This window comes from Bos indicus, chromosome 3 (assembly GCF_029378745.1).
Source record: "Bos indicus isolate NIAB-ARS_2022 breed Sahiwal x Tharparkar chromosome 3, NIAB-ARS_B.indTharparkar_mat_pri_1.0, whole genome shotgun sequence".
Lineage (NCBI taxonomy): Eukaryota > Metazoa > Chordata > Mammalia > Artiodactyla > Bovidae > Bos > Bos indicus.
The window spans coordinates 19,460,102-19,474,787 of NC_091762.1; the positions used below are offsets into that span (position 1 = coordinate 19,460,102).

Here is a 14,686-nt window from a genome sequence, read left to right on the forward strand (position 1 = left end):
CATTCATAAAAGCAAGAGAGTAGAAACAACCCAAATGCCCATCAATTGATGAATGGGTAACAAAATATAATATATTCATTCAAGGGAATATGATTCAGCCATTAAAAGCAGTGAGTACTGATGTATGTTACAATATGGCTGATCCCTGAAAATACTCTGCTAAATGAAAGAAGCCAGACACAAAAGGCCACATGCTGTGTTGTGAGTCCATTTATATAAAATGTCTGAAGTGAAGTGAAGTCACTCAGTTGTGTCCAACTCTTTGCAACCCCATGGACTGTAGCCCACCAGGCTCCTCCATCCATGCAATTCTCCAGGCAAGAATACTGGAGTGGGTTGCCATTTCCTTCTCCAGCGGATCTTTCCGACCCAGGGATTGAACCCAGGTCTCCCATATTGCAGGCAGATGCTTTAACCTCTGAGCCACCAGGGAAGCCCATATGAAATGTCTGCTGCTGCTAAGTCACTTCAGCTGTGTCCGACTCTGTGCGACCCCATTGACTGCAGCCCACCAGGCTTCTCCGTCCATGGGATTCTCCAGGCAAGAACACTGGAGTGGGTTGCCATTTCCTTCTCCATATAAAATGTCTAGAAAGGACAAATCCATAGAGACAGAAGGTACTGATAGAACTGTGGTGATCACCAGGGGCTAGAAGGAGTGACTGAAAAAGTTCTGAAATTAATAGTGGTGATGGCTGCACAACTGTATGAATATATCAAAAACTACTGAATTGTACACTTTAACTGAGTTAATTGTATGGTATGTGAATTACATCTCAAAAAGTTGTTTTTAGAAAAGAAACTTTTAATTTTTTTAAATTGTTTTAATTGCCTTAATTAAACAAAAATTATTTCAATTAAAAAAAAAAATAAGTTCCGTAAACACACTTTTTACCTGTCTCCACAGTTTTCAGCAGCTGACATGAATACAGACAGTAGATAAGCACCTGGAAAGGCCATCTCATCCATTCCCCTGCCGAGTGCCAGGTGGCACTAGAGCCACCATAGCCTGATTGTGATCTCCTGGTGTTAATTAAGATCTTTCCAGGAGACAGACAGCTAAGAACTAGTATCACAGATCTGGTTCTTCCCAGTCAAACCACAAGGCCCTTTGGTGAAGGCAGCCGTTTCCTCTCCTGTGTCTGCAGGGAGAAAGAGAGGAGGGAGAAACCATGAAAGTGAACTAAGCCTACCTTAATGATCTCTTCGTGTCCATCATTGGACTCCACCAGTTCTGAGGCCAGAGAATGACTAGTTGAGCGGCTGGACACCATGGCATAGGTCTTCCTGCCCGCCTGCCAGAGAGAGGGAAAGAAAAGTGGATCAGAAACCATACGACCAGCACTGAACTTCTGCCCCTCAACCAATGCAGAACTGCTGCTCAAAAGACTTGAAGGGTTAGTCCAATGTTTCCCTGCAAAGATTTATTTCAGAACCTCAACCCGAAGCCACAGGATGAATGCAGCAGCAGCAAGAACACAGGATGGGAGAATTAGTTGAAATTGCAGGTTAGTTTTAATTGTAATGGGGGCCTCTACATCCCCAAAGCAAGGCACGATGCTGAGGTCGGCTGGCTTTGTCTGAAAGGAGATGCTCCCAGGCAGCAGAGGAGACGGTTCCAGCCAGCACTGGGCTGAGGGGTCAGCAGCAAGGAAGGAGAACTGGCGGAGACGAGGAGGCCTCGCTCCACCAGCAATCTCGATACCTTCTGGGCTATGCGTTCAAGTTCATCTCCTGTCAGTTCACTCTGGAGAGTCAGCCTGAGCACGTCCACGCTGCCCTAATAATGACAATCACAGCAACAATAATCTCTCACTTTACAGTCTACTACCAGTACACATGCACTTTTGCCAGTCCTGTAGAGTGGGTTTTATTATTGCCATTTCATAGACAAGAAAAGCTGAGGTCGGAGAGGTACATCAGCTTGCCCAAGGTCAGTTCACTCTTGGGTGATGAGGATGTCTCCAGGGACTCTGACAGTGTTCTTCACACAGCACATTGTGTGCGTTCTCCTTTCCCCACTGTTCAGAAGGCATCCCTGGATTGGTCATCCCCAGTTCAGAACTTCTGCACCTGACATCCACCCAGGAAGTTACTGATTCCCTTTACAAGACTAGGATATCTTTCCTGAACCAAATCATAGGAAGGTACCTGAATCCAAACCCCTATTTCTATGAGCCACACAGAAATTATCCAGAAGAAAGCAGGCGATACAGTAGATCAGCCTAATTTCAAAGGAAGAAGCAGGTGTTCTTTCGTAACTTAAAGAAGGTTTAAAAACCTCCTTTTCATTGTGAGGAAAATAGAAAACCTGAGGGGGAAAACATGCAAGAAGAGGGAAAAGTGGGGGGCTGGAGATCTGGGGAGATAACAACATTGAGAGAGGATCAGCAAGGCAGAATGCACCAAACCCTGCCAGTAACCCGTGTAACACGTACAAGTAGACAAGAGGCTTAGCAACTCCGGATCCGTGTATCTCACTAGAAAAATAAGGGTTGAACTAAGTATCTCTAAGGCTCCTTCCATATTTGATATTATAACAGCATAAAGAGGAGTACATGCCTCTCGCAGCTAATGATGGGAAGATGGGTGCTGAACTAGCCAAGACAAAAGTGACTTTCAGGTCATCTGGTCATACCCTGCCATGAGGTCCAGAAGTATAAATATCATCTTACTCTTAACAGTTTTGAGGAATCCTCCTAACCTTTCAAATATCTGATGGAGCGACAGGAGGAAGAAAGAATGGAGCAGCAGCAGCGCTTTGCTGGAGCAGCTGTGAAGAGACACCCCACGTCCAAGGTAAGAGAAACCCCAGTAAGACGGTAGGCGCTGAGAGAGCGCATCAGAGGGCAGACAGACTGAAACCACAATCACAGACAACTAGCCAATCTGATCACACGGACCACAGTTTGTCAAACTCAAGGAAACTAAGCCATGCTGTGTGGGGCCACCCAAGATGGATGGGTCATGGTGGAGAGGTCTGACAGAATGCGGTCCACTGGAGAAGGGAATGGCAAACCACTTCAGTATTCTTGCCTTGAGAACCCCATGAACAGTATGAAAAGGCAAAATGATAGGATACTGAAAGAGGAACTCCCCAGGTCAGTAGGAGCCCAATATGCTACTGGAGATCAGTGGATAAATAACTCCAGAAAGAAGGAAGGGATGGAGCCAAAGCAAAAACAATACCCAGTTGTGGATGTGACTGGTGATAGAAGCAAGGTCCGATGCTGTAAAGAGCAATATTGCATAGGAACCTGGAATGTCAGGTCCATGAATCAAGGCAATATGGAAGTGGTCAAACAGGAGATGGCAAGAGTGAACATCGAAATTCTAGGAATCAGCAAACTAAGTTGGACTGGAAAGGGTGAATTTAACTCAGATGACCATTATATCTACTACTGTGGGCAGGAATCCCTTAGAAGAAATGGAGTAGCCATCATAGTCAAAAAAGAGTCCAAAATGCAGTACTTGGATGCAATCTCAAAAATGACAGAATGATCTCTGTTCATTTCCAAGGCAAACCATTCAATAACACGGTAATCCAAGTCTATGCCCCGATCAGTAATGCTGAAGAAGCTGAAGTTGAATGGTTCTATGAAGACTTACAAGACCTTTTAGAACTAACACCCAAAAAAGATGTCCTTTTCATTATAGGGGACTGGAATGCAAAAGTAGGAAGTCAAGAAATACCTGGGGTAACAGGCAAATTTGGCCTTGGAGTACAGAATGAAGCAGGGCAAAGGCTAATAAGAGTTTTGCCAAGAGAATGCACTGGTCATAGCAAACACCCTCTTCCAACAACACAAGAGAAGACGCTACACATGGACATCACCAGATGGTCAACACCGAAATCAGAGTGATTATATTCTTTGCAACCAAAGGTGGAGAGGCTCTATACACTCAGCAAAAATAAGATCAGGAGCTGACTGTGGCTCAGATCATGAACTCCTTATTGCCAAATTCAGACTTAAACTGAAGAAAGTGGGGAAAACCACTAGATCATTCAGGTATGACCTAAATCAAATCCCTTATGATTATACAGTGGAAGTGAGAAAAAGATTTAAGGGACTAGATCTCATAGACAGAGTGCCTGATGAACTACGGACAGAGATTCATGACATTGTACAGGAGACAGGGATCAAGACCATCCCCAAGAAAAAGAAATGAGAAACAGCAAAATGGTTGTCTGAGGAGGCCTTACAAATAGCTGTGAAAAGAAGAAAAGCGAAAAGCAAAGGAGAAAAGGAAAGAAATACCCATTTGATGGAGAAGGCAATGGCACCACACTCCAGTACTCTTGCCTGGAAAATCCCATGGACAGAGGAGCCTGGTGGGCTGCAGTCCATGGGGTCCTGAAGAGTCAGACATGACTGAGCGACTTCACTTTCACTCTTCACTTTCACGCATTGGAGAAGGCAATGGCGACCCACTCCAGTGTTCTTGCCTGGAGGATCTCAGGGACGGGGGAGCCTGATGGGCTGCCGTCTATGGGGTCACACAGAGTCGGACATAACTGAAGTGACTTAGCAGCAGCAGCAGCATACCCATTTGAATACAGAGTTCCAAAGAATAGCAAGGAGAGATAAGAAAGCCTTCTTCAGTGATCAATGCAAAGAAATAGAGGAAAACAATAGACTAGGAAAGACTAGAGATCTCTTCAAGAAAATTAGAGATAACAGGGGAACATTTCATGTAAAGATGGGCTCAATAAAGGACAGAAATGGTATGGACCTAACAGAAGCTGAAGATATTAAGAAGAGGTGGCAAGAATACACAGAAGAACTGTACAAAAAAGATCTTCATGATCCAGATAATCACGATGGTGTGATCACTCACCTAGAGCCAGACATCCTGGAATGTGAAGTCAAGTGGGCCTTAGGAAGCATCACTACAAAGCTAGTGGAGGTGATGGAATTCCAGTTGAGCTATTTCAAATCCTAAAAGATGATGCTGTGAAAGTGCTGCACTCAATATGCCAGCAAATTTGGAAAACTCAGCAGTGACCACAGGACTGGAAAAGGTCAGTTTTCATTCCAATCCCAAAGAAAGGCAATGCCAAAGAATGCTCAAACTACCACACAATTGCACTAATTTTACACGCTAGTAAAGTAATGCTCAAAATTCTCCAAGTCAGGCTTCAGCAATATGTGAACCGTGAACTTCCTGATATTCAAGCTGGTTTGAGAAAAGGCAGAGGAACCAGAGATCAAACTGCCAACATCCACTGGATCATGGAAAACGCAAGTGAGTTCCAGAAAAACATCTATTTCTGCTTTATTGACTATGCCAAAGCCTTTGACTGTGTGGATCACAATAAACTGTGGAAAATTCTGAAAGAGATGGGAATACCAGACCACCTGACTTGCCTCTTGAGAAACCTATATGCAGGTCAGGAAGCAACAGTTAGAACTGGACATGGAACAACAGACTGGTTCCAAATAGGAAAAGGAGTATGTCAAGGCTGTATATTGTCACTCTGCTTATTTAACTTATATGCAGAGTACATCATGAGAAATGCTGGGCTGGAAGAAGCACAAGCTGGAATCAAGATTGCCAGGAGAAATATCAATAACCTCAGATATGCAGATGACACCACCGTTATGGCAGAAAGTGAAGAAGAACTAAAGAACCTCTTGATGAAAGTGAAAGAAGAGAGTGAAAAAGTTGGCTTAAAGCTCAACATTCAGAAAACTAAGATCATGGCATCTAGTCTCATCACTTCATGGGAAATAGATGGGGAAACAGTAGAAACCGTGGCTGACTTTATATTTTGGGGGCTCCAAAACCACTGCAGATGGTGATTGCAGCCATGAAATTAAAAGACGCTTACTCCTTGGAAGGAAAGTTATGATCAACCTAGACAACATATTAAAAAGCAGAGACTACTTTGTCAACAAAGGTCCATCTAGTCAAGGCTATGGTTTTTCCTCTAGTCATGTATGGATGTGAGAGTTGGACTATAAAGAAAGCTGAGCACCGAAGAATTGATGCTTTTGAACTGTGGTGTTGGAGAAGACTCTTGAGAGTCCCTTGGACTGCAAGGAGATCCACCCAGTTCATCCTAAAGGAAATCAGTCCTGGGTGTTCATTGGAAGGACTGATGTTGAAGCTGAAACTCCAATATTTTGGCCACCTGATGCAAAGAGCTGACTCATTTGAAAAGACCCTGATGTTGGGAAAGATTGAGGGCAGGAGGAGAAGGGGACGACCGAGGATGAGATGGTTAGATGGCATCACCAACTCAATGGACATGAGTTTGGGTAAATTCTGGGAGTTGGTGATGGACAGGGAAGCATGGTGTGCTGTGGTTCATGGGGTCACAAAGAGTCAGACATGACTGAGCAAATCAACTTAACTGAACTCTTAACAGTTTTGAGGAATCCTCCTAACCTTCCAAATATCTGATGGAGTGACAGGAGGAAGAAAGAATAGACTCTGCCCAGAAAGCTGGGAGAAGCTTCTCTGGGAGGCAACAGATCTTCCTCCACAAGAAAGAACAAATGGGTGGAGAAGTAATCAGCCTCTGTAATCAGATACCCTGTGTTCACCCTATAAAATGGAAACACTACCATCCAACTACTAGCTTTTTTGTTTAAGATTAACTGAAAATATATGGAGGTTGTTCTCTGCCACTTAAGAGTGTATGCTTAGTCACTCAGTCATGTCTGACTCCTTGAGACCCCATGGACTGTAGCCTGCTAGGCTCCTCTGTCCATGGGATTCTCCAGACAAGAATACTGGAGTGGGTTGCTAGTTCCTTCTCCAGGTACCTTGCTAACCCAGGGATGGAGCCCAAGTCTCTTGTGTCTGCTGTACTGCAGGTAGATTCTTTACCAGCAGAGCCATTGGGGAAGCCACATAAGAGGAAAGTATTCAAATATTAGCCTCTTCCCAGTTCTTGGAACAAGCCCCAATACAAGAAAGTTTGAAGACACTCCCATATGGCCCTTAAGGCTTACCAAACCTGGCAACGTAGCTAGCTTTTACAGAAACACTTGAGTGAGTGAGTGAAGTCGCTCAGTCATGTCCGATTCTTTGCAACCCCATGGACTGTAGTCTATCAGGCTCCTCCGTCCATGGGATTTTCCAGGCAATAGTATTGGAGTGGGTTGCCATTTCCTTCTCCAGAGTATCTTCCTGACCCAGGGATCAAACCCGGATCTCCCTCATTGTAGACAGACGCTTTACCATCTAAGCCACCACGGAAGTCCTTAATTCCTATCAAATAAAACCCAGACCCTTAGTGTGGCTTTTAAGGCTCTCTACAATCTGAGTCAATTCGCCTCTGCTGTCACTGGTCTTCACTGCCCCTGGTCCAAAATGCCCCATGCTTTCCTACTTTAGTAACTTCACTCTCTTAATTTCCTTTGCCTAACTGTTCTTTCTTCTTATTTTCACCAGGGGCACCTGTGAGTCCCTCAAGAGTTTGCATTCAACTGCCACATCTTCCATGACACTTCCCTACATCCTGCGGGAAACACATACTCTCTTCCCTTTGCTCCCTCTGCTTCACAAGGCCTCTGGTGGCAAGTGCCTCTCACTTATTTGTGAGCCATGTGATCTTCTAACTGTTAACTCCTTGTGGGCAGCTGTCTGCCACAGCCCCTAACAAAGGTAAGCCTTATCTGAATGCATAGTGAGTGTTCCACGACATCTAGGTCAAGAGAACATTACAAAAAAAAGAAGAAATGATTTCAAAATAGCCAAGTGAAAGTGAAAGTCACTCACTTGTGTCCAACTTTGTGACCCCAAGGAGTATACAGTCCATGGAATTCTCCAGGCCAGAATACTGGAGTGGGTAGCCATTCCCTTCTCCAGGGGATTTTCCCAACCCAGGGATCGAACCCAGGTATCCTGCATTGCAGGCGGATTCTTTACCAACTCAACCACCAGTGAAGCCCAAAATAGCCAAAGTGGCTGCTAACTCTTTTCCGCAGTACACAGGCATGCACTTTGATTAAAGCATAGTCTCGGGAGTTCCCTGATGGTCCAATGGTTAGGATTTGATGCTTTCACTGCCACATCCTGGGTTCAGCCATGGCATTTTAACTGGAAGAGCACAGACTAGCCTGGATTTGGGCCTTGAGAGGTCATCTCTATTTGTGTCATCAGAATCTCAGTTGGAGACAAGAAAGAAAGTTGAAGAAGTACTCAACTTGCTGAAAGAAATAATGGCTGAAAGACAAAGAAAACAAACAACAAACAAAAATAAAATAGCAGGCTTACCATACCAATAATTACACTAAATGTACACAGTCTAAATACATCACTTAAATACAGATTGGCAGGAATTCCCTGCTGGTCCGATGGTTAGGACTCCATACTTTCCCCCAGGCTAGACCCCTGACTGGGAAACTAAGATCCAGTAAGCTGTACAACCACAACCAAAAAATAAAAAGCAGGTTGGCAGAATAGATTTTTTAAAATGACTCATTACATGCTGTCTATAAGAAACATATTCAATACTTTAAATATAAAAATATAGACTGGTTGAAGTAAAAGAATGGGAAAAGATATATCATGCAAATATTAATCAAAGGAAAGCAGGAGTGCTATGTTAATATCAGATGAAGTAGATAGAAGTAGACTTCAGAGCAAAGAGAATTACCATAAATAGAAAACGACGTTACGTAATGTAATCCACACAGAAGACAGAGCAATCCCAAATGTATATTCACCAAACACCAAGCTGCAAAATATGTGAAACAAAACCTAATAGAACAAATCCACAATTATAGTTAGAGACTTCAATACCTATCCCTCAACAACTGACAGAGCAATTGGGGTGGGGGAAATTAGCGAGAATATATAAGAACTCAACAACACCATCAACCAGCAAGATCTAATCAACATTTACAGAATACTCCACCCAACAGCAGCAGAATACACATTGTTTTCATGGATCTATGGAACACATACTAAGACAGACCATAATCTGGACTATGAAAAAGCTCAACAAATTTGAAAGAACTGAAATCATACAGAGGACGTTATATGACCACAATGGATTCAAACCAGAAATAAATAGCAGAAGGATAATGGGAAATTTTCCAAACACTAGGCAACTGAACAACATACTTCTAAATAATCTTTGGGTCAAAAAGACACTGTCAAAGGAAATTTTTAAAAATCGCTGAACTGAATGAAAATGAAAAACCAAAACATCAACATTTGTGGGATATAGCTAAAGTAGTTCTTTAGAGAGGGAAAGCAAGAGAAACTCCCTTTAAAGAGAGGGAAATTCATAGCACTAAATGTATGTATTAGATGAAAAGAAAGTCTCAAATCAATAATTTAAGCTCCCACTACAAGAATTTAGGGAAAAAAAAAACAAAACTCAAAGCAAGCAGGGAAAAGGTCTTAATAAAAATAAGAGCATGGATAAATAATATTTAACACAGAACAACAATAGAAAAAAACCAATGAAACAAAGAGCTATTCTTTGAAAGGATCAATGAAATTCATAACTTCAAATAAGACTGACAAAGAAGAAAACAGAGAGACATAAATACCAATATCAGGAATGAAACACAATATTTCTACAGAACTTGGAGGTATTAAAAGTATAAGGTAATACTATGAACAACTCTATGAGCATAAATTTGACAATTTAGAAAAACGAATCAATTATTCAAAAAAATATGAACTACTGAAGTTCTTCATCTAATATGACATAGGTAATATGAATAGCCTTATAACTATTAAGGAAATTTAAATCATAATTTTAAAATTCTCAGAGGAGTTCCATGGTGACCTAGTCATTAGGATTCCAGGCTTTCACTGCCATGGCCTGGGTTCAGTCCCTGGCTGGGGAACTGACATCCCACAAGCCATGTGGCAGAGCCAAAAAAAAAAAAAAAAAAATTCCCTAAGAAGAAATATCCAGGCCCAGATGACTCCACTGGAGAATTCTATGAAGTATTTTAAAAATTAGCACCAATACTATTTCTACATAATCTCATCCAGAAAATAAGAGGAAGGACACTTTCAAATTCATTTATGAAAGCTATTCTTATTGTGGCACCAAGACCAAAGACAATTTTGAAAAGAAAACAAAACCCAAAAAACTACAAACTAATATCTCTCATAAATACAAAGATTTTATTCCCTAACGTTTTGTTAGAACATGGGTAAAAGACATGAAAAGATATTTCACTGAAGAAAATATACGGGTGGCAAATAAGCATGTAAAAAGATGTTCAACATCATTAGTCATTAAAGAAAGGCAAATTAAAACCACAGTGAGATATCATTACACACTTATTAGAATGGCTAAAACAAAGACCACAGCACCAAATGCTGGCAAGGATGCAGAGAAACTGGATCACTCACACGTTGCTGGTGGGAATATAAAGTGACACAGCCACTCTGAAAAATAGTTTGGAATTTCTTTAAAAACTAAACATACAATCACCATATGACCCAGGAATTATACTCCTGGGCATTTATCACAAAGAAATGTAGACTTACATTCACACAAAAAATTGCACACTTGAGGTGGAAGGTGGGAGGAAGGTTCAAGAGGCAGGGGACATATGTATACCAATGGCTGATTCATGTTATGTATGGCAGAAACCAACACAGTATTGTAAAGCAATTATCCTCCACTTAAAAATACATAAACATTTTTTAAAAACTTGCACGCTAATGCTTATAGCAGCTTTACTTGTAATACCCCAAAACCAGAAACAACCTGGATGCCCTTCAGTAAGTGAATGATTAAACATGGAATGCTTACTATTCAGCAATAAAAAGGAACTAATTACTGACGCATGCAACATCAATTTCCCAAGAATTAAGCTTAATGAAAGAAGCCAATCACAAAAGGTTACATACTATATGATTCCATGTATCTAATAGTCTTGAAAGGACAAAATTACAGAAACAGAGCACAGGCAAAGGGGTTCCAGAGTTAGGGAGAAGAAGGAGGTGGAAAGGAAGTGGGTGTGACTCTAAAATGGGAAGCTGAAGAATCTTTGTAGTGATGGAAACAGTCTATATCTTGACTGTATTGATGTCACTATCCTGGTTGTGACAGCGCATTATGGTTTTGTAAGATGTTACCACTGAGGAATGCTGCTGCTGCTGCTGCTGCTAAGTCTCTTTAGTCGTGTCTGACTCTGTGCGACCCCATAGACGGCAGCCCACCAGGCTCCCCCGTCCCTGGGATTCTCCAGGCAGGAACACTGGAGTGGGCTGCCATTTCCTTCTCCAATGCATGAAAGTGAAAAGTCAAAGTGAAATGCTAAGTAAATGCAAAAGATCTCTATTATTTCTTTTAACTGCATGTGAATCTACAACTGTGTTAAAAAAATACCTACAGAGATAAAAATTAAAGAAATAATAAAGGAAATAAGTAATTATTATCCTACTACTCTAAAATAGCCACTACTAAAATGTATTCCTTACAATTTTTTCTATGCACATTTTTGAAAGGCATACTACTATATACACTTATATACTTGCTTTCCCCCTTTAATATTTCATCATTAATTTTCATCACATTAAGCATCCACTCCAGTACTCTTGCCTGGTAAATCCCATGGATGGAGGAGCCTGGTAGCTGCAGTCCATGGGGTTGCAAAGAGTCGGACACGACTGAGCGACTTCACTTTCACTTTCAAGCATTGGAGGAGGAAACGGCAACCCACTCCAGTGTTCTTGCCTGGAGAATCCCAGGGACAGTAGGGCCTGGTGGGCTGCCGTCTATGGGGTCATGCAGAGTCGGACACTATTGAAGCGACCTAGCAGCAGCAGCAGCAGTACTAATACTCCATGAATAGATCAGACTAATTTATTCAGCCTAACTGACCCACAACTTCAGTGTAGGATATGATCAACTTCTTTCATTTTATTTTTCATATACTTATTTTTTATTTTAGAAAGCATATTTTATTTCCATAGAATGAGATGATACATAACAAGTAGTTCCCAAATCACCACCAGGTCTGTTGCCTGGTCCATTATCCCTCAAGCCCAGACTGATTTTCTACCTTCTTTGCAGAAAAAGAACAGCATTTAGAACAGTTAGACCTTGGCCCAAACATTAGCTCTGACTTTCATTTGTTGTGTGTATTAATTTTACTCTCCCTCAGCCTTACTTTACTAGCTGGTAAGATGGACAGTACAACATTTCAGTGAGAACACAGTGACTAATATACACAGACATACAAAAATGCCAGTTCCTCAAAATTTGACAATGCTCCTCTTTAAAATATTTTCCATAAGCATACAGGTTAAAATAAACATGCCTTGTTATGGGAGAAAATACATATTAATTCCTACTTCATACTATATATAAGCATTAATTCTGAGTGGATTGCAGATGTAAATGTGAAAAGCAGAAAAATAAAAGTTTTTAATTTTTTTTTTGGCTGCATTGGGTCTTAGTTGTGAAACATGGGATCTAGTTTCCTGACCAGGGATCAAACCCAGTCCCCCTGTATCGGGAGAGCAGAGTCTTAGCCACTGAACCATCAGGGAATTCCCAGAAAAATAAGGGTTTTTATAGAATATTTTTTTTGGATTCCCTAGTGGCTCAGATGATAAAGAGTCTGCCTGCAATGAGGGAGACCTGGGTTGGATCCTTGGGTCAGGAAGATCTCCTGGAGAAGGAAATGGCAACCCACTCCAGTATTCTTACCTGGAAAATCCCATGGACGGCAGGCTGTAGTCTATGGGGTCACAAAGAGTTGGACACAACTGAGCAACTTCACTTTCTATCTTTCAGAACATTTTTACGGCCTTGACAAAGGCAAAATTTTTCTTAAACACATCATAAAAAAGTCCTTCTCGTAAAAAATTGTTAAATTGGACTATATTAAAATTTTGAACTTTCATTCATCAGAAGGCACCATTAAGAGAGTGCATGACAACCCACAGAGTAGAAGATATCCATTCTATGAATATCTGACAAAGGATATTCAGAATACATTAAGAATTTCTGTAAGACAAAAAACAACATGATATCCTGGACTGAATCCTGGATCAGAAAAAGGATATTAGTGAAAAATCTGGTGAAATCCAATTAAAGTCTACAATTTAGTTAACCAGTATTATATCCATTAAAAATTTCTTAGTTATGACAAATGTGCCATGGGTATATAAGATGCTAGCATTGGAGAAAATTGAGTGAAGAGTATATGAGTATTATCTTTGCAACTTTTCTGTAAACCTAAAATTATTTCAAAATAAAGAGCATATTTAAAGGAAGAAAGAAGGGGAGGGAGGGAACATGAGAGGGAGAGAGAGTGGTGCCCAACAGAAAAATGAGCAAAACACTTCAATAGAATCATCACATAAGAGGATATTCACATAGCCAATAAAACATATGAAAAGGGTTCTATTTCATTAGCCATGTCATCAAAGAACTAGGAACTAACCCCATAAGGCAATACCACAAAATACCCATCAGAATGAAGGGTTAAAAAAAAACAACCAAGTGTTAGGGGCTGTAGAACAATCAGAACTCTCATACACTGATGGAGGGTTTACTCATTATCACAATCAATCACAGTCACTTTGGAAGTATCTACCACAGATGAACACATGAGTGACACCCCCTCAGTCCAGTAGCTCAGTCGTGTCCGACTCTCTGCAACCCCGTGGACTGCAGCATGCCAGGCCTCCCTGTCCATCACCAACTCCCGGAGCTCACTCAAACTCACGTCCATCGAGTCGGTGATGCCATCCAACCATCTTATCCTCTGTCGTCCCCTTCTCCTGCCTTCAATCCTATAAGCATCCTGCTGCTGCTGCTGCTAAGTTGCTTCAGTCATGTTCGACTCTGTGCGACCCCATAGACGGCAGCCCACCAGGCTCCCCCAGAATCTTGCCTGGGATTCTCCAGGCAAGAACACTGGAGTGGGTTGCCATTTCCTTCTCCAATGCATGAAAGTGAAAAGTGAAAGTGAAGTCACTCAGTCGTGTCTGACTCTTCGGGACCCCGTGGACTGTAGCCTACCAGGCTCCTCCATCCATGGGATTTTCCAGGCAAGAGTACTGGAGTGAGGTGCCATTGCCTTCTCCGTATAAGCATCTTATAACACAGCAATTCTACCCCTGGTTATCTACTCAATAGAAATGCATATGTATTTTCCCCATAAAAAACACACACTAGTATGTTCATAGTAGCATTTTTCACAATAGCCAAAATTAGCAATGTTTTGGAGTAGAATGGATTAATTGTGATATAGCCATCCGCATAACAGAACACTGTACAACAATGGAAAAGAATGAACTAATGGACATGCAACATGGATATGTTATGGATATGTTTTTAGATAGGTTAAGCAAAAGAAGTCAGACAATAAAGCATACCATATGATTCCATTTCTACAAAAAGTATAAAAACAAGCAAAATAAAGAATGCTTTCAGAAGTCAGGATTGTGGTTACCCGTGAGGATAGAGGGTAGATAATAACTAGAAGGGGACAAAAGGGGACTCCCTGATACTGGTAATGATTTGTTTCTTGATCTGGGTGATGGTTAGTGTCCAGTGTGTGAAAATTGCTTGATTGTACATTTATGAATGTATGTTACTGCATACATACATAAATGTATGCCTTTTTTTAAAGCAAAAAAAAAAAATTAAAAACTGTTTATCATAGCATTAAAATTCCCTTATGATCAGACCTATTATCACTGTCCGGATCACATAATGTCTTGACTCCCACCAGGACCT

At 41.3% G+C, this 14,686-nt stretch overlaps 1 protein-coding gene across 6 annotated transcripts in view; it reads right to left on the reverse strand.

Annotated features, from left to right (window-relative positions):
* The window catches only part of TUFT1 (tuftelin 1), a 51,105-nt gene that overhangs the window by 24,511 nt on the left and 11,908 nt on the right, over nt 1-14,686 (reverse strand). For 4 of the 6 annotated variants that reach the window (XM_070785683.1, XM_019955522.2, XM_019955511.2 and 1 more), the window contains exons 2-3: nt 1,706-1,780; nt 1,194-1,295 (exon numbers count right to left, since the gene is read on the reverse strand). In XM_070785683.1, coding sequence (XP_070641784.1) covers nt 1,194-1,295; nt 1,706-1,780 — 177 coding nt within the window. The remainder of the gene's footprint in view (nt 1-1,193; nt 1,296-1,705; nt 1,781-14,686) is intronic. The other 2 variants (XM_070785684.1, XM_019955517.2) reach the window with 1 other exon arrangement.